Source organism: Erpetoichthys calabaricus, chromosome 1 (genome assembly GCF_900747795.2).
Source record: "Erpetoichthys calabaricus chromosome 1, fErpCal1.3, whole genome shotgun sequence".
In the NCBI taxonomy this organism is placed as follows: Eukaryota; Metazoa; Chordata; class Cladistia; order Polypteriformes; family Polypteridae; genus Erpetoichthys; species Erpetoichthys calabaricus.
In genome coordinates, this window is record NC_041394.2 from 63,562,213 (window position 1) to 63,581,239 (window position 19,027).

The following is a 19,027-nucleotide window of genomic DNA, read 5'->3' on the forward strand; positions in this document are numbered from 1 at the left end:
CGGCTTGTTCACTGAATGCTAGCAACTGGCGTACTGATGCACATGGGCAGTCGTGCCTTTGTCGAGAGAGAGGTAAACAAGGGTAGCGCACGGTGTTCTAGCATGCGAGTTGTATTCCAAACAAAGGTCGTATACCAAGCAAAATTTTTCGCGTCCAAACAGGACGTATACCAAGTTGGACTTATTCTAAAGCGGACGTATACCGAGGTACCACTGTAGGAGTTTTTCTTCAGTACATAAGTACGCAGGATAGAAGCAGCAGCACGGGCAGTCGTCCTGCTTTAGCTCCCATCTGTATATTAACAGAACACAAGGCCGAGCAGGTTCAGTGGCTCGAAAGCACCAGCTGGGGCAGATGAAGCCTGGAGGAGAGAGAACAGGAAAGTGTGCAATTGGGAACGTCGGAGCTCAGCTCAAATGTTCTAAACATTGTGCGACAATCATGTTATGTGGTAAGCCTGCAGCTGATCCTGCATGCTTAAGACTGTCCTTCTTTCCCATTGAAATACTGTCTAAGAGGGAGCTTGTCGAAGGCCAGCTGTGTTATTTTGCCATTGGTTTACTGTTTAACAGAATGTCAGCGTGCAGCTAAAGGAGTGCTGGAGTGCAGTTGCCAGCATTATGTGTTAGGAATATGTAGCAGATCAGCTACCAAGCTGTCTTTGTGCAGGTGCTGCTGCCATCAGAGACAGTGAATCACCAGCGACAGTGTTCACAATATATATAATATACTACTGCATTTATGCAAAACCAACACATATATCATAAGTATTTTATCTACTGAAATAAATACATACAGTGCATCCGGAAAGTATTCACAGCGCATCACTTTTTCCACATTTTGTTATGTTACAGCCTTTTTCCAAAACGGATTAAATTCATTTTTTCCTCAGAATTCTACACACAACACCCCATAATGACAATGAGAAAAAAGTTTACTTGAGGTTTTTGCAAATTTATTAAAAATAAAAAAACTGAGAATCACATTTACATAAGTATTCACAGCCTTTGCTCAATACTTTGTTGATGCACCTTTGGCAGCAATTACAACCTCAAGTCTTTTTGAATATGATGCAACAAGCTTGGCACACCTATCCTTGGCCAGTTTCGCCCATTCCTCTTTGCAGCATCTCTCAAGCTCCATCAGGTTGGATGGGATGCGTCGGTGCACAGCCATTGTAAGAGATGTTCAATCGGATTCAAGTCTGGGCTCTGCCTGGGCCACTCAAGGACATTCACAGAGTTGTCCTGAAGCCACTCCTTTGATATCTTGGCTGTGTGCTTAGGGTTGTTGTCCTGCTGAAAGATGAATTGTCGCCCCAGTCTGAGGTCAAGAGCGCTCTGGAGCAGGTTTTCATCCAGGATGTCTCTGTACATTGCTGCAGTCATCTTTCCCTTTATCCTGACTAGTCTCCCAGTCCCTGCCGCTGAAAAACATCCCCACAGCATGATGCTGCCACCACCATGCTTCACTGTAGGGATGGTATTTGCCTGGTGATGAGCGGTGCCTGGTTTCCTCCAAACGTGACGCCTGGCATTCACACCAAAGAGTTCAATCTTTGTCTCATCAGACCAGAGAATTTTCGTTCTCATGGTCTGAGAGTCCTTCAGGTGCCTTTTGGCAAACTCCAGGTGGGCTGCCATGTGCCTTTTACTAAGGAGTGGCTTCCGTCTGGCCACTCTACCATACAGGCCTTATTGGTGGATTGCTGCAGAGATGGTTGTCCTTCTGGAAGGTTCTCCTCTCTCCACAGAGGACCACTGGAGCTCTGACAGAGTGACCATCGGGTTCTTGGTCACCTCCCTGACTAAGGCCCTTCTCCCCCGATCGCTCAGTTTAGATGGCCGGCCAGCTCTAGGAAGAGTCCTGGTGGTTTCGAACTTCTTCCACTTACGGATGGTGGAGGCCACTGTGCTCATTGGGACCTTCAAAGCAGCAGAAATTTTTCTGTAACCTTCCCCAGATTTGTGCCTCGAGACAATCCTGTCTCGGAGGTCTACAGACAATTCCTTTGACTTCATGCTTGGTTTGTGCTCTGACATGAACTGTCAACTGTGGGACCTTATATAGACAGGTGTGTGCCTTTCCAAATCATGTCCAACCAACTGAATTTACCACAGGTGGACTCCAGTTAAGCTGCAGAAACATCTCAAGGATGATCAGGGGAAACAGGATGCACCTGAGCTCAATTTTGAGCTTCATGGCAAAGGCTGTGAATACTTATGTACATGTGCATACTCAATTTTTTTATTTTTAATAAATTTTCAAAAATCTCAAGTAAACTTTTTTCATGTTTTCATTATGGGATGTTGTGTGTAGAATTCTGAGGAAAAAATAAATTTAATCCATTTTGGAATTAGGCTGTAATATAACAAAATGTGGAAAAAGTGATGCGCTGTGAATACTTTCTGGATGCACTGTATGTTCATCTAGAAAGCATTTTTAATTTCTTTTCTAGGACAGATAAAAATGTTAGCTTTCTGAACTGGTTTTCAATATAGTGCAGTACTTAAACACACATGCTTTCAAGTTTCAATGGCAGAGGCGTGGACATTTTGAATATAATAATATATATAATACACACTGCTTCCCATGTCACTGGATTTATATTCCACAGCTGTGGCCAATAAACTGCAAATTTTACCATAGCACTAAGATAGCAAAGACCATTTTGAAGTAAACCCAGCAGCAGTGAAGCTGATCACTTTAAGACAGATCATACTCCATCACTTCAGATCACAGTTGCAGCTGAGCTGATTTATAGTGCAATATGTTCTCAATGAGCTTGGCTTTGCAGCAACATGCCATGTTGTCCCCACAGAGTGAGAACTGAAACAGCATCAGCAACTCTACAAGAAAGGAATTATTGGCAGCTTCCATCACTCACTCGACTATTTGCTAAAATGTGCTCATATATTTTCAGTGAAGTCACATGTTAAAGTCACTTGCAGCAGCATACATGCTGTCTAGAGGCTTCTAATAGACATATGATATACATAATGATTCATAGTTGATGCCATAATGGGCTATGAATGCACTGTAAAATTTACAGGTATATATATATTTATAATATACTAGCCGTTCCCCGTGGCTCTGCCCTCGTAGTAGTGAAACGAGATACACTTTAAAAATCAATAAACAACTAGGTATTGCTAGCTAAGGCAAGTTACGCTCCAAAACGCAGAGGTAGACCAACTCCCCACTCCTGACATCGTGTTTCCGTCACCCCTCAGCCCACAGCCTCTGTCTCGGATTAGCGCAAATATATCTCCCCTGCAAGCAAACTATGATTCGTAGTGCAATGATAAAAGTCACAAAATCAACTGGAATGTTCAAGCACATTATAGAAAAAAGTCTGATCTAAATCCATTAAGTAGTCCTCTCGTTTGCTAGTTAAGCAGATGTAAGGTACGCCCCGGGGCTGGCGCATGAGTGAGGAGGGCCCCGCCTCCCTCCCCTCTGCTCACTGCATCTCTCTTGGATTCACGCAAATAAATCGGTACTGCAAGCAAACTAGATACTTAGTGCGATGAGAGAAGTCGCAAAATCAACCGGAATGTTCAAGCAAATTATAGAAAAAAACCTGATCTAAATCTGTTAAGTAGTTCTCTTGTGAAAAGCAGACAGACAGACGTTGGATTTATTTATTTATGAATGTATGTATTTATTTATTGTTACAGTAAAAAGTAATTTTAGGAGTGTAAGCCAAATGTGATCCCAAATGTAATTTAAATGTCTTTTTTTTTTTTTCTTTTCTGCTAGTGGCCATTTGAGTTGGATATATTTCAGAAGCAGGCCATATTACACCTGGAGAACCATGAGTCTGTATTTGTGGCAGCTCACACCTCTGCTGGAAAAACAGTTGTAGCGGAGTATGCTATTGCTCTTTCACAGAAGCACATGACTAGGTAAGAGATTATTTATGAAGCTGTGAATGCCATTCATCAAGTTGAAGTTAATCAGGTAACACTAGCAGTAGTAATGCCCACATATAATCTTTGTAGCTTACCTCTTATTAATGTTGGTTTTTTTTTTTTTTACACTCGGTCAAACTGTGGAATTATTTTGCCCATAATACTATATATATTTTTCTAGATGTTTCTATTTATTAGTTATTTTCATGGTGTCGTAATCATTTTTGATTGTGAATGCCACAATTTGGGATGTTTTCATGTTGCGGCAGTCATGTTGGTTATAGTAACTACATTCAGATGGAACCACATGACCACTGGGACATAAATTGCAGCAACATATTCAAGATGATGATGCAGTAGTGCTGATGTCTTTTATTTGATTTGCCAGCAAAACGTGGTGAAGCATTTGGTTAGTGAAAAATCTTTTTTGTGAGCTATGATCTTGTGTATATTTTGACACAATTATTGAAACAACTATTAGTTAACATATTGGGCTTTGGTATTTTGGTTTGCTATGTTTTTGGGCTTTGGCCCCTCTACATAACTTAGACAAACATTTTGTCTTCATTTCCTGGTCCGCTCCCATACTTTTATACCCTTAGGCTTACTTTTTCCACTACTGGCAGAGCAATTAAAAGGTTGTTTTGTTTTTGTTGAAGGCATATAGTTGAAATAAAGCCTCTGTTAGCTTTTAATGGAACAGCTGTTGGAGGAAATTAACTATTGAGTATTGTAAAGACGGGGGGTGTCTTTGAGCCCAAAAACCCTAGACACCCCACATTAAATAGTCCCAGGTGTAAAATAAATGGTTTTATTTTCACAAAATACCACAAACACAGGTGAATCCTCTTCCAGGTGAGCTTTGCCTTCTGCCTCCCAACTCTGATTTACTGGATGAGGCTGGACAGGTCACTTTTATGTGAGACCCTGGAGCACGTCCGGTACTGGGGCACAGCCCAACGGATGCACTTCTGGGTCAGACAAAAGTCTCTTGAAGCAGGGATTCCTTCTCCCTGCAGTGCCCTACCAAGGACTGCAACTCCTATAAATCCCTGCGGCTGTCCTTAACTGGGTCCACGCCAGCAGAGCATTTCCCTCTGTCATACTGGGGGTTGGGGAAACTGCCCTGGATACACCAACTCCCCCACCTTATCCGTAAAGTTATTCCTTTGTAAGGGATGCAGCTTCAGTTCCATCCTAGCTGGGTTACGCCTCCTTCCATTATGGTGTCTCTACCGGGAAAGGGTCCAACACAGCACTCACACTATCCATTTTGAAAAATAATTAACTAAAACATAGTTTAGAGACGAATACTTGTGCCTAACTGAACGTTTTGCTTCTCTGGACTAAAGTACCATATGTCTGTGCCTAGTCTGAATAGAGAATTAATGAAATTTAGCAATCTAAACATCATTATTACATTTTCTGCTTGTGCATAAACATGGATCTACAGTCTGGCTTGTTTGCTTCATCATTTTTTTGATGATGAAGCAGGATAGCTTTTTGTACTGGGTAAAAACTATAGTGTACCAGAAAGTGATCAGTCAGATTAAATGCAATAAAGTTTAACAACTGCTTAGCATTAAATTACATTCTGCTGATGAATGAATGGATATTTGTACTTAGGTTGTATGTGCCTTCCAAACCAGTCTGCTCTTAACATCCCCAAGTTACGTGGCATCATTCAAGCAATCCAAATGATTTTGAAAAGCAATAATTCACTGAGTCTTAATCTGTCAGTTTGTTTATTTTGGAAAGCTGTACCTATTACAATATTTGGCAATGAAATTGTAAAGTGGGCCCAATAATTAATGGTTTCATTGATTAATAGTGCCTGTGTGTTGCAGTGGGCAAATGTTAAGAAATCACATTGCTAGTGTTTCATTCTTTATACTATTTGTGCACCTTTATCATTTATGTTATTTCTTTATGTCTGAATAATCTCGACATCATTTCAAATGAATTACTCACATTGACAATTGGTAACTGCAGCAAAATTATAAATTATTTAACTTTCTGACTGCAGTGATCCGTTTATTGCATACAGAAGAGCTGACAAAGCAAAATAACAGTATTATTCCATATTTGCCTGAAAGCAAACTCGTGCCTAGCTTTTAATAAATACTGCATTAAGGTTTTGTCAGGAAATGAATAGCATCACACCTTGATCCCAAATAGTTAACTTTAATATTACCACTTTTTTATACAGTAAATGTGTTGAAGATTATCGTGTATTTTATTAAATATATTTATACAGAATGGAGTATATTCTAAATATTATGTTCCCTATTAGGAAGGCTACTAATGCAGTGGGCTTGGCATAATCTGGCTACAGTACATGCATGGTTTCTGGAATCTATATATATAAAATCCCTATGTGCGTCCAGGTGTCCGTGTGTGGGTGTCTTCTGATGAAGTGCGCATGCGCGGGGCATGGTGCGACGCGCGATATTACTGTCAGAGAAAGTTAGAGGCGTTTTACAGAAATACAAACCAGTATTACTGCGAGAGGAAATTAAAGGTACACAGTACAGTGACTCATATTACAGCCACATACAAGCCAGTATTACTGTCAGAGGAGATTAAAGGCATATTACCGACGCGCACGCCTGTATTACCGCCAGAGAAAATTAAAGGTATATTACGGACGTACAAGCCAGCGGACGTACAAGACGGTATCCTTCAATAAGGGCGCGCACAGGCATCCTTCAATAAGGGCGTGCACAAAAAGGCGAGCCTCAAAAGGGTGACCTCAGTTGGGCGCAGCGAATAAAGGCGCACGTAAATAAAGATCTGAACCGTTGTTGCTCTTCACATATTCCAGAGCCATTTGAACTAAATTATCTACGAACGCCTTTATTCGCCGCGCTCAATTGAGGTCGCCCTTTTGAAGCTCTCCTTTTTGTGCGCACCCTTATTGAATAGAGCCGTACAAGACAGTATTACTGTCACAGAAAATTAGACACACAATACACGGCGGCAGCCCACGAAGAACGGTCAGCTCAGCAAGTAAACATCAACAAAAGAAAGGCTGAAAGAAAGAAAAATACGACCAACAAAAAGAATGAGGTCAAAGTCCCTTGCCATTTAATATAGACTGTTCCTACTAATGTTTATGCACTACTGTTCTAGCGCCCGTTATTGTAACGGGCTAAATGACTAGTATGATAAATAAATGTTTTGTATTCATTTAACATTCTTACATATAGGGTGGTCCAGATCTAACTATGCAACTTTTAATGCAATGCAATAATTGCATAATTAGATCTGGACCATCCTGTATTTATTGTATACATACATTTTTCACCCCTCCATCATATTTTAACTTTTCATTTTACATTAAAATGCACAACATCCAGCCAATTTTGTTTTTAAAATGCCTGTTTTAATTTTCTGTTTTTCTGTGCACCTTTGGCTGAACATTAATGTATGTTCAGTTCATCAAAATCCAAATATAACACATTTCCTGAAACGTTTTGTTTATGCTGTTCTTATTGGAAAAAAACCTGTAGACATGCCTGCATATTGACTTTTTTAAGCTTTAAAAATTCATTCTTTTTCTGCTCTTATGACATTGTTGCTTTATGTAACAGAACAATCTACACATCACCCATTAAAGCCCTATCTAATCAGAAGTTCAGAGATTTCAAAACTACTTTCCAGGATGTGGGATTGTTAACTGGGGATGTGCAGCTCCGGCCAGAGGCATCGTGCCTCATTATGACTACTGAGATTCTCCGGTAAGTTTCAGACAAAAGCCTGAGAAAAGCAGTTTTTGTTATTGTAAATGCTCTCAATATACAGTATCATTATGTGCTTGTCCTCCCTGTAGATCAATGCTATATAATGGATCAGATGTTATCAGAGACTTGGAATGGGTGATTTTTGATGAAGTTCACTACATCAATGATGCAGAGGTACACAATTTATTAATTTGTTTGTTTATTGTTACAGTATGTGACACTGAAAGAATACTGTAGTTGCAACCAGAATTAGGAAGGGAGAAATGTTCCATTTTTTTATTCTCATTTACTGTCGTGTTCTGTTTCACAGCAATATTTCATTACCTCATATCTCTTAATGGGGAGAACTGTCATGTGAGCTCTCATTTTGTTACGTCTTTATTGAAATGATAATTTTCTAATTTAGTTGTTATCATATGGTATTGTGCCCTGGATCCTGGGCACTTGGAGAAACTTGCTCTATCACAGTCCTAGTTCTTGTTCTGCTTTTCAGAATGAAATTCTCAACAGGTCTTGTGATCTTCATTCCAGAAGATCATTGTGCTTGACTACTAATGCACCCCCTTATTTGTTTTGCTTTCAGAGAGGAGTAGTCTGGGAGGAGGTATTAATAATGTTGCCAGATCATGTCAACATCATCTTATTGAGTGCTACCGTGCCCAACACATTGGAATTCGCTGACTGGATTGGGTAACTTAGTTAAATAAACATTTCAGTCCTTTTGTACTTCTTGGTGACTTCCAACATATTAAAATATCAACCATTGGAGTCAAACACACTGGAGGGCCTGAACAGTTATATATTTCCTTCCTTGTAACATAAAGCTATATTTTAAATTTTAATTAATCTCTTTTCTTAATTGCTTATATTCCATTTCTTATTTGTGTATTATGCTCTGCTGTCTATCCATTCATATCAAAGTCTATGAATTAAAAATGCAACATAAATTGTCATCTTTGCATTAGCATAATTCAAAAAAGTAATAAAAAACCTTAGCTCAAATGAAATTTTATTTTTTGTTGAATAAAGTCCCCTTAAAATATAATAATTTATTCATGCAGTCTTTTCATACAATAAGCAACATTGGTGAAAATGAAGTCACTTTTTGTCCTGCAACAATTTTCATTCATCAGCTAAAATTTGCTAAAGATAGGACTTTTATACATTTTTTACATTTTATTTATTACATAATGCTAAGTTTATTTCATAATTTGTATACTTCCTGTGACCTGCATGAGTGATTTGATAAATGACAACCATTGAAAAATTTGGGCAGATATGATTTGTTTGTCATTGAAAAAAATATTATATCCTCTTTAATAAAATCCCTGTGTGCGTCCAGGTGTCCATGTGTGTGTCTTCTGGTGAAGTGCGCATGCGCGGGGCACGGTGCGATGCGCGATATTACTGTCAGAGAAAGTTACAGGCGTTTTATGAAAATACAAACCAGTATTACTGCGAGAGGAAATTAAAGGTACACAATACAGTGACGCATATTACAGCCACATACAAGCCAGTATTACTGTCAGAGGAGATTAAAGGCATGTTACCGACGCGCACGCTATACCACCAGAGAAAATTAAAGGTATATTACAGACGTACAAGCCAGCGGACGTACAAGACAGTATTACTGTCACAGAAAATTAAAGACACACAATACACGGCGGCAGCCCACGAAGAACGGTCAGCTCAGCAAGTAAACATCAACAAAAGAAAGGCTAAAGGACAAAGAAAAATACGACCAACAAACAAAATGAGATCAAGGTCCCTTGCCATTTAATATAGACTGTTCTTACTAATGTTTATGCACTACTGTTCTAGCGCCCGTTATTGTAACGGGCTAAATGAGTAGTTCTTATATAATAATAAAGTTATTTACCAGAATTAGTCGAAGATAAACAAAATAAAATTTTATATCCTGCTCCTTTTTTTTTTTTTTAATAAATTTCATAAAATCTTGCCTACTTACCCTTATATTCTTTTTAATAAAATTAATATGTTGTTTATTTTCTCATTTATTATTTCTTTTAAGCCGAATCAAGAGAAAGAAGATTTATGTAATAAGTACACTAAAGAGGCCTGTACCACTGGAACATTACTTGTACACAGGAAATAGTACCAAAACTCAAAAAGAGCTGTTCTTGTTGGTGGATGCATCTGGCAGTTTCCTTACAAAAGGGTAGGTGTTAACTTTGCTGTATTCATTTATGGAAGGGTGATGTTATTAGTGGAAAAACTTTAGCCATTAGCTTCTAACGTCAAATTTGTAATATAGTTTTTAATAAAACTATATTCAGATTTTAGAACTCATTGAAAGAATGATTCCAGCTTCTCTAATGTACACTACCTGTCAGAAGATTTAGAACACTTCAGTTTTTTTCAGTATTAATGGAAATGCATGCTGTTTAATGCATTAATGTTTCATGAAATCAAGGCATAAAACAAATAAACAATGATAAATAAAAAAACAAGTCAAGGGAAGTTTACAAAATGTTATGTAAATTTTTGATTTGTCATAGAAGCCACCTTTTGCTAGTATAACAGCCAAACTGTGGTAACCCTTTTGATTCAGAATGCCAGTCACTCTGTGCAAGTCACCAACTCTGCCTCCAGCAAAAGAACCCCAGACCATCACACTTCCTCCTCCAAGTTCGACAGTTGGTATCACACAGCATGGAACCATCATTTCACCAAGCCAACGGTGTACAAACACCCTGTGAGATGAACCAAAGATTTCAAGTTTTGATTCATTAGCGTTTAAGACTTTCTTCCAGTCTGCAGTTGTCCACAGCCCTATTTTGTCCTTTAAGGAATAGCTTTCTTACTGGCACTCATCGTATCAAACCTGCAACACAAAGTCTCCTCTTCACAATAGAAACTGAGACTTGGTTTTTTGACCACTGTTAAGCTGTGCTTGGAGCAGTTGTGTTGTGAGGCGCCTATCACGCAAGCTGGTGACCCTCAGAAACGTGTCTTCTGATTCTTCCAGTTTTCAATTGCCTTTGGATTGTGTAGGACACCACAATCACTGACACTGATTTTTTTTTTGCAATTTCCCTAAAAGAAAGGCATATGTACTTCTAAGGGTAATAATGGTCTGTTTCCTTTTATTTGTTAATTGACATTTTCTTGCTGTTATCACTGGAATTTAGAACATTCTGCAGTTTAATATTGTCCCAAGTAGTTCCTCAGAGGTAGCACAGTCCGTTCCTTCTCTGCTTTAAGACAGACAGAGGGTTTTTAACTAGTCATCAGAAGTCGGGACACCTGTTCAAATTGTTTGTTTTATATTAATTGCTGCAGAACATCTGTACGTTGTCACCTATTAATTGTTCCTTGTAGAAGGCCCATTTGTAATTTTCTGAAATTTCCATTTGTTCAGTTTTTGCTAACCTAAACTTTAAATATAAACTTCTGGCAGTCTACTGCTTACCTTTTCACCATTTTAGGTCAGTCATTCCATTTCAGAAAACCTGAGGTGTTCTAAAACGTTTGGCCAGTAGTGTACATTTATCATTATCAAGAAAAATGAATGCAATCAAAAAGAGTATTTTTCAAGTCTTTCCAGTATATTTTTAACTTTATATGTAATGATATTTATTTTAAATAATAAAACCTTCACTTGAAAAAAATGTTCAAGCCCTAAAATGTTAATTCAGGGCTTAATAATGTCTTGTAATAATGTAATTGCCTCAATGACCAACATAACCATCCTTACCTTTTACAGAAATGTAACTTCAGCATATTATTAAAGGAAAAACAGTAATGTCTAAAATATACCAACTGATCTTCTATCTTAGATTCTTTTCAGAACAGTAGTGGGAAAGGGGCTCAATGGGAATCCATGCTCTCCTTAGGATTTAACCACCTTCATCCTGTGTTAGATTGGGCTAATATTATTTAAAATTGCATGCTAAAAAAATTCTCTCAAAAACTTCGATACTCCAAAATATATCAAACAATAATCCCAGTTCTTGGAGCATGCAGGCAGGTGCCAGCTACTTTCTGGCATATAGTTTATGTCTGCCCTTAATTGCTAACATATTGGATTATCATTTTTAGCATGCTGCCCAGTTCGCTGGATGCAATGGCAGATCTGCGTCCGCTTTCAGCTCTCTTTAGACTAAAGTCAGGTGGAACACAGTTACTGTACAGTAATCCCTTGCTATATCGCGCTTCGCCTTTCGCGGCTTCACTCCATCGCGGATTTTATATGTAAGCATATTTAAATATATATCGCAGATTTTTTGCTGGTTCGCGGATTTCTGCGGACAATGGGTCTTTTAATTTCTGGTATATGCTTCCTCAGTTGGTTTGCCCAGTTGATTTCATACAAGGGACGCTATTGGCAGATGGCTGAGAAGCTACCCAACTTACTTTTCTCCCTCTCTCTCTTGCGCTAACTTTCTCTGATCCTGACGTAGGGGGATTGAGCAGGGGGGCTGTTCGCACACCTTGACGATACGGACGCTCGTCTAAAAATGCTGAAAGATTATCTTCACGTTGTTACCTTCTGTGCAGCTGCTTCCTGAAGCGACATGCTGCACGGTGCTTCGCATACTTAAAAGCTCGAAGGGCACGTATTGATTTGTGCTTCTTTGTTTTTCTCTGTCTCTCTTTCTCTCTCTCTCTCTCTCTCTCTGCTCCTGACAGCTTTGTGCCGTGGTGCTTCGCATACTTAAAAGCCAAACAGCCCTATTGATTTGTTTGCTTTTCTCTATCTCTCTGACATCTGCTCCTGACGCGCACTCCTTTGAAGAGGAAGATATGTTTGCATTCTTTTAATTGTGAGACGGAACTGTCATCTCTGTCTTGTCATGGAGAACAGTTTAAACTTTTGAAAAAGAGACAAATGTTTGTTTGCAGTGTTTGAATAACGTTCCTGTCTCTCTACAACCTCCTGTGTTTCTGCGCAAATCTGTGACCCAAGCATGACAATATAAAAATAACCATATGAACATATGGTTTCTACTTCGCGGATTTTCTTATTTCGCGGGTGGCTCTGGAACGCAACCCCCGCGATGGAGGAGGGATTACTGTATATAGTACAGTATTCAGTACTCAGTGGTGAATCTTGTCACATTCATAGCATGAAATTTTATTTTGGTCACTTTTAAAAATACAGTGCCTTCTCTAATTTTACACTGGTGAGGGATTTGTATTACCTAGAACTAGAAATGATAAAATATTACACAGTTCACATCAGTTATTTTCTCAGATGACATTCTTCTTTAGAAATGTTCTTTGCCAAGTGCAGTACCTTAGATGTGTGTGCAAAACATATTTTTACCTTTTTATTTTAGGAGTAATGTAGATTCACTTGAGCAGAAAAAATGTCTGGCAAAATAATGACTGTGTTACTCTGTAATTCATCTTCTTTCTTGTGTTGTAAATTATTTTAAGGCTTCCTAAGTCTTAGTTGATTCCTCCCCAAAAATTATGTGAGTAAATTTATGAGGCTTGTCAATGAACCTAAGATGAAAATGTTTTTAATCATATTTTTAAAATATATTTATAGGGTAACGTAGTACTTTGCTGCACTTTGTGTTACAGGTATTATTCTGCTGTAGAGGCAAAAAAGGAACGCACAAGTAAACACGCTCAGTCATTTGGTGCAAAGCCTGCAGCTCATGCAGCGACAGCTAGTCAGGTGACTCCTTGTTGGTGGTGGTTGTTGTTTGAATGTGTCTTCATCCCCTCTGCATTTTTCTTATCAACTTTTCTGTTCTCTCCTGTGTCTTTTAGGATCGATCAGTTTGGTTGTCTCTTTTAGATGCTTTGTATAAAAAAGACCAGCTTCCTGTTGTTTGTTTCACATTTTCACGGTCCCGCTGTGATGAGAACGCTCGCGGCCTTGTTACACTGGACCTTACCACCAGTGCTGAAAAGAGTGAGATCCATGTTTTCTTTCACAAATGCATTGCACGACTGAAAGGTACAGACAAGCAACTTCCACAGGTGAGAACCAGAAACAAAGTTACATTAAGTATTTTTGAAGTATTTTAAGCATGTTTTAATATTTAACACTCTAGTTTTACAATGTATGTCAAAATCCATTTCCAACATTTCGAGCTGTTTGTTTTTTCTTGAAATCTGAAATATTGTACTCTGTATGATAATTTAATTATATATTTGTTTTAATATTATTAATTAACGAACTTGACATATCCCTTGTTTTTTAATAATTTTCTGCAGGCCATTTCTAAAAAAAAATTACTTCTTATAATAGTGGCTTATTCCTCTTTATCACTTCTTAAATCTTCACTCTCTGTAAATGTAAGGTCCTGCAAATGATAGACCTTCTGAAAAGAGGAATTGGAGTTCACCACAGTGGGATCCTGCCAATTCTCAAAGAGGTTATTGAGATGCTGTTTACCAAAGGCCTTGTAAAGGTAATTTACCTTACTATTTAATGATTATATTTCATATTTTGTGTGAAGTTCTTTATACTTTGGTGTTGATTTACTTTTGTCTTTGCTTCTAAAGGTGCTGTTTGCAACAGAAACATTTGCTATGGGAGTGAATATGCCAGCAAGGACTGTGGTGTTTGACAGCATTCGGAAGCATGATGGAACAGCGTTTCGGGACCTTCTCCCAGGTCATCAATGCTTTTTTCCTCAATTGGGCTCTTACGTCTGAGGAAATTTAACATCTTTTTCAAGTAAATGTAGGAAAAAACTTAGGTATTACATTGAAATATTTTCAGCCTGAACTTGGATGTACGGCTCTGGCATTTGATTTATCATTTTAGGGAATCTTTTAAAGGACATAACCTATATGTGGCAACATAATGGATCAAACTGATTTTACAGCAGTTACAAGCTAATAACTTAATACTTGTCAGAGTTATTTGATCATAACAGGTGGATTATAATTGGTTGTTAGCTAAAATATAACTACTAATGTCTGTGCTGTTTTGGAGGTTTTAAATTATAATGCCATTTGATGTATCGATTCATTCATTTTTAAGAAAATGCAAATGGCTAAAGAATAAACGAGACAAATGTGGTATCCTTATTTATAGCAAGGTAGGCAAATAGTGTTCATTCATTATCATTAATTATCATTAATTCCCTTATTTCATTTCCTAATGCAGTTAAACAATCTCTTTGTTATCTGTCTGTCATCAATTGTGTTATATATAAGCAGTCTGTTTAGAACATTTTTTGTGAATCATGTTTAATGTTCTCCCACTTTTACTCTTTAGGTGAATATATTCAAATGGCGGGGAGGGCTGGCCGTAGAGGTCTTGACACCACAGGCACAGTAATAATCCTGTGCAAGTCAGGAGTTCATGAAATGGCTGACCTGCACAAGATGATGTTGGTAAGAATCTACAACTGAGATAACAACAAAAACTGGAGGCTTTAATAACAAATGTACATCAAAGAATCGAATGGTATTTTGGATATGTATTATGTAGCAGGTTTCTAAGCATACCTACTGTACAGTCTAATAAAAATTCCAGATTACAGTCTCCTTTATGAATTGTTTATATCAGCTAATTTAATCACAATTATTCTAGTTTTAATTTGGGTTTTCTAATATTCCCACAAGTTCTTTTCTATTTTTGAACAATCCTGGTAGAATTCTCATTCATCTCATGTATCCAATATCATATTCAGTGACAGCTACCTCCGCCTTTCTTTTATTTGATAAAATGCAACTCTTCAATGAATTGCATACTCCTTAGCCATTACTCCCTTATTCTCCTTTCTTGATACTTATTCAGGATGAAATTAATTATGTACCTCTGAATCAACATCTCTAGGAATATACAACCTAATCAGTAAAATTTTATACTTTTTGAGAAAAAAACACTCTTCTGCATATACCTAAATACTCATTCTACATTGACATCTGACTGGCATTTTAGACACTTTAAACAAAGCAACACATAGACTAATGTTCATAGGTTGTTGATCAATAACATCTTTCAACTTCTGAGCCTTTATTAAGCAGTTGTCTGCAGTGGAGTGAGAAGTAATAAATATATATATATATATATATATATATATATATATATATATATATATATATATATATATATATATATATATATATAATGTTATGTGTGTATATTCTGTGTGCACCGTGTGCAGTATATCTCCAGGTTACTTAGGGCAGTGGTGAGGTAAATATTGTGTTTTTTATTTTTTTTTAGCTTTTTTCTTTTTGACATCTCAATATGCAACTAATTGTGGGGTTGCATGGTGATGCAGGGATCAGTGCTTCTGCTTCACATCTGCAGGAGACTAGACACCAGACAATATATAGCTCTGTTAATCAATTTTCAGAATTGTGAAGGCTCTACTGGCAGCACTGTTTCCTTTGGACAGGGTGCCAAACCCACACAGTTCATAAAACTAAACTGAAAATCAATAAGTTTCCCCTCACTTGTGATCCTTTTTTCTGGCATTTTTTGTCGACTTTATCACAAAGGGATAAATATGCATGTCTTTACACAATGAAAATAACAGACATTTTATTATCATTTACTATTGTAATTTTCCATGAACTTAAAATTTCATTGGACAGAACTTTTGGCTATATAACTTCTTTTTTCTACCTGCCTTCAACATTTCCTATTCCACTTCATTTGGGCACCTCTATTTAACTTATTTTATCATTTTTCATTGTTAATTGACTGTTTTGTTCAAGATCCTACCACAACATTCTTTTGTTTTTTAATACCCAACCTACCTTCTTTATGTATTTCTAAAAAGTGTTAATGATCACTAGACTGTCAATCAAAATATTTCATTGTCATTTTTTAAAAATATGTGGACAAAATATTTATGAGATTAAACTGAATATAGCACAACAAATGTGGACTATGTAAAGAATTTTGAGATATTACTGATGTACTGTTAAGAAATCAGTGCCTAAGACAAGAGTTCTGTTATATGTATAAAACATTATGTGGATAAATACACTATTTTATTTAGTAGCAGACCCCCGTGACCCTGTAGTTAGGATATAGCGGGTTGGATAATGGATGGATGGATAGTTGAAGAAAATATCCATCCATCCATCCATTTTCCAACCTGCTGAATCTGAACACAGGGTCACGGGGGTCTGCTGGAGCCAATCCCAGCCAACACAGGGCACAAGGCAGGAACCAATCCTGGGCAGGGTGCCAACCCACCACAGGACTGAAGAAAATATGTCCACATAAAACAAATTGGCAAAATCTGTCTGTAGTAATTCATATGAATTACTCTTCCTTTAGATTGAAATAATTGATTTCAGTAGAAATGTGTTTTTATGCTTCTTACATTGCCCAACAGCTTGTCTCTCTTGACATTTGCAAAGTGGCATTCAATGAATAGGATCATTGTACTTTTTTTTTTTTTTTTAAAGATCTTGAATGATTTGGGGCTTAGTGATGCTTATGTAGTAGCAAAGGACTAACTCAAGCAAATTACCTGGGGTCATGCCATGCAACATCAACACCATTATTTTCCCGAAAGTTTTAACAGTATCTGTAAATCTTACCTGAGTGACTCTTTTATTGACAGGGCAAGCCAACTATGTTGCAGTCCCAGTTTCGCCTTACGTACACCATGATCCTGAATCTGCTTCGTGTGGAGGCTCTGCGTGTAGAAGACATGATGAAGCGCAGTTTTTCGGAATTTCATACACGGAAGGATAGCAAAGTAAGAAATAATCCAAATAAAAAACTGACCTTTCAATGCTCAAATATATAGACAAAAAATACACAACTTATTAACCAGAGTATTTCATCATACAGAATGACAGCATTCAGATTGATTTTCTTATTTGGGTACATGACTTTGCTTTTTAATGAAAGATTGAAATTCTAATTAAATGATGGATAATATGGAAATTACATCTGAAGGTAATATGGTGTAATGGTGGCTGGAAAAGCAAACACCTTGGAGTGTCAAGGAAAGGCTGGGGTTCCACCTTCGTAACTCCTTTTAATATTAATGAAAAAGACTGCCGACAGCCCAAAAAAAAAAAAAAAGTAATGTGTGAGTCAATTCACAAAGTCAGTAGTTCAGCAGCTCTATCATTTATGAATGTCAGCTGGGTATCTGACACCATCTTCCGGTAACGGACCGGCTGTATAGGGCTGAGACCAGAAGGGGCGGGGCTTTCTCTTAGTGGTGGGGTGGTGTCTGGTGGTCCTCTTGGGCATCTTTCTTTGCTGTGGAGGACGAATGAGTAGATAATATTAGCATCTGCACCCCTCTCATCCTGGGGTCGACCTGCTTACTCCACAAGTACCAGGAAGGTGGCCCCCAGACATGCATGACTGACAATGCACATTTGTTAAAGTATACATTTGTTGATACATATTAAAAAAAGTAATAATTCTTGAATTGATATATTCAAATTCAAGTTACAATAATTATATGCTTTAATATAGATTAACTCAATTACTTTCTTTCAAAGCTTGTACTATGCTTTTATTTTTATTTCTTACAGGTTTATGAGCAGAAGATTGCTGAAATGACCAAGACATTAGCATCGATGCCAGAAGTTGATAATGTTGGACAGTTGTGTGATTTAGAGAGCTACTATGTAACTGTCCAAGAGATAATTCACACCAGAAGAGAATTACAGGTATATTTCATATTAGAAGTAGCAAAAATCAAAAAATATTCAAATGAACATTTCATGGAGGAGGTACATCTAAAGATATCAGAGAATAATTACCAATTCCACAGAAAAAAAGAGTTATAAATGGGAATTACATAATTAATATTTTTCTGATCATACAGGTTTAATTAGGTCAGTTTACAATAGGAAAGATGTATTTTTTTTAATAAAACCCTTTATGAACAAAGAGAATTCACTTTTTTCTCCTAATGTGTCTCGGTTTATAGTCAGTTAATATTTTGTTTGTTTGAAATTATCTTTGCAAAAAAAATCATTATTCAGCATTGGTGTATAAAGTTTTTTATGCACTGTCTCCAGGATGTGTTTAAACAGAAGTTCTCTGTTAACTTTTGAGTGCATTGACAAGCTGTTAAATACACCAGCCATGTGCAAAATGTTCAAGTTTCCAGTTATAATATTACTCATGTAAATACTTTATTCCATAAAAGCACATTCTGGTTAAGCCATTTATTTGGATTATGCAAACAGTAGGTACAATAAAACAGTTACACCGATAATAATTTGAAAATGAGATGCAGTATAGCGAGGAGATCACACTTATGTACTGCACTCATATGAATACCAAGGTGGTTCATAATGCAGCATTATTAAGAGCTAATAACTAATTCTAGATTGCAGCTTGAACAGCATGACTTATATGTGCCTGTATGTTGATGTGCGTGGTTTGCTTATTTGTTGAGTGCATGTAGTAAGTAATAATCAGTTTATGCAGAAGTTTT

At 37.3% G+C, this 19,027-nt stretch overlaps 1 protein-coding gene across 1 annotated transcript in view; it reads left to right on the top strand.

Annotated features, from left to right (window-relative positions):
* Nucleotides 1-19,027, top strand: part of skic2 (SKI2 subunit of superkiller complex) — a 59,470-nt gene that overhangs the window by 24,053 nt on the left and 16,390 nt on the right. The window contains exons 10-21 of the mRNA XM_028800965.2: nt 3,764-3,909; nt 7,509-7,655; nt 7,748-7,832; nt 8,242-8,348; nt 9,691-9,837; nt 13,212-13,308; nt 13,404-13,616; nt 13,940-14,050; nt 14,145-14,256; nt 14,866-14,984; nt 17,180-17,317; nt 18,114-18,251. Of these exons, the coding sequence (XP_028656798.2) occupies nt 3,764-3,909; nt 7,509-7,655; nt 7,748-7,832; nt 8,242-8,348; nt 9,691-9,837; nt 13,212-13,308; nt 13,404-13,616; nt 13,940-14,050; nt 14,145-14,256; nt 14,866-14,984; nt 17,180-17,317; nt 18,114-18,251 (1,560 nt within the window). The remainder of the gene's footprint in view (nt 1-3,763; nt 3,910-7,508; nt 7,656-7,747; nt 7,833-8,241; nt 8,349-9,690; nt 9,838-13,211; nt 13,309-13,403; nt 13,617-13,939; nt 14,051-14,144; nt 14,257-14,865; nt 14,985-17,179; nt 17,318-18,113; nt 18,252-19,027) is intronic.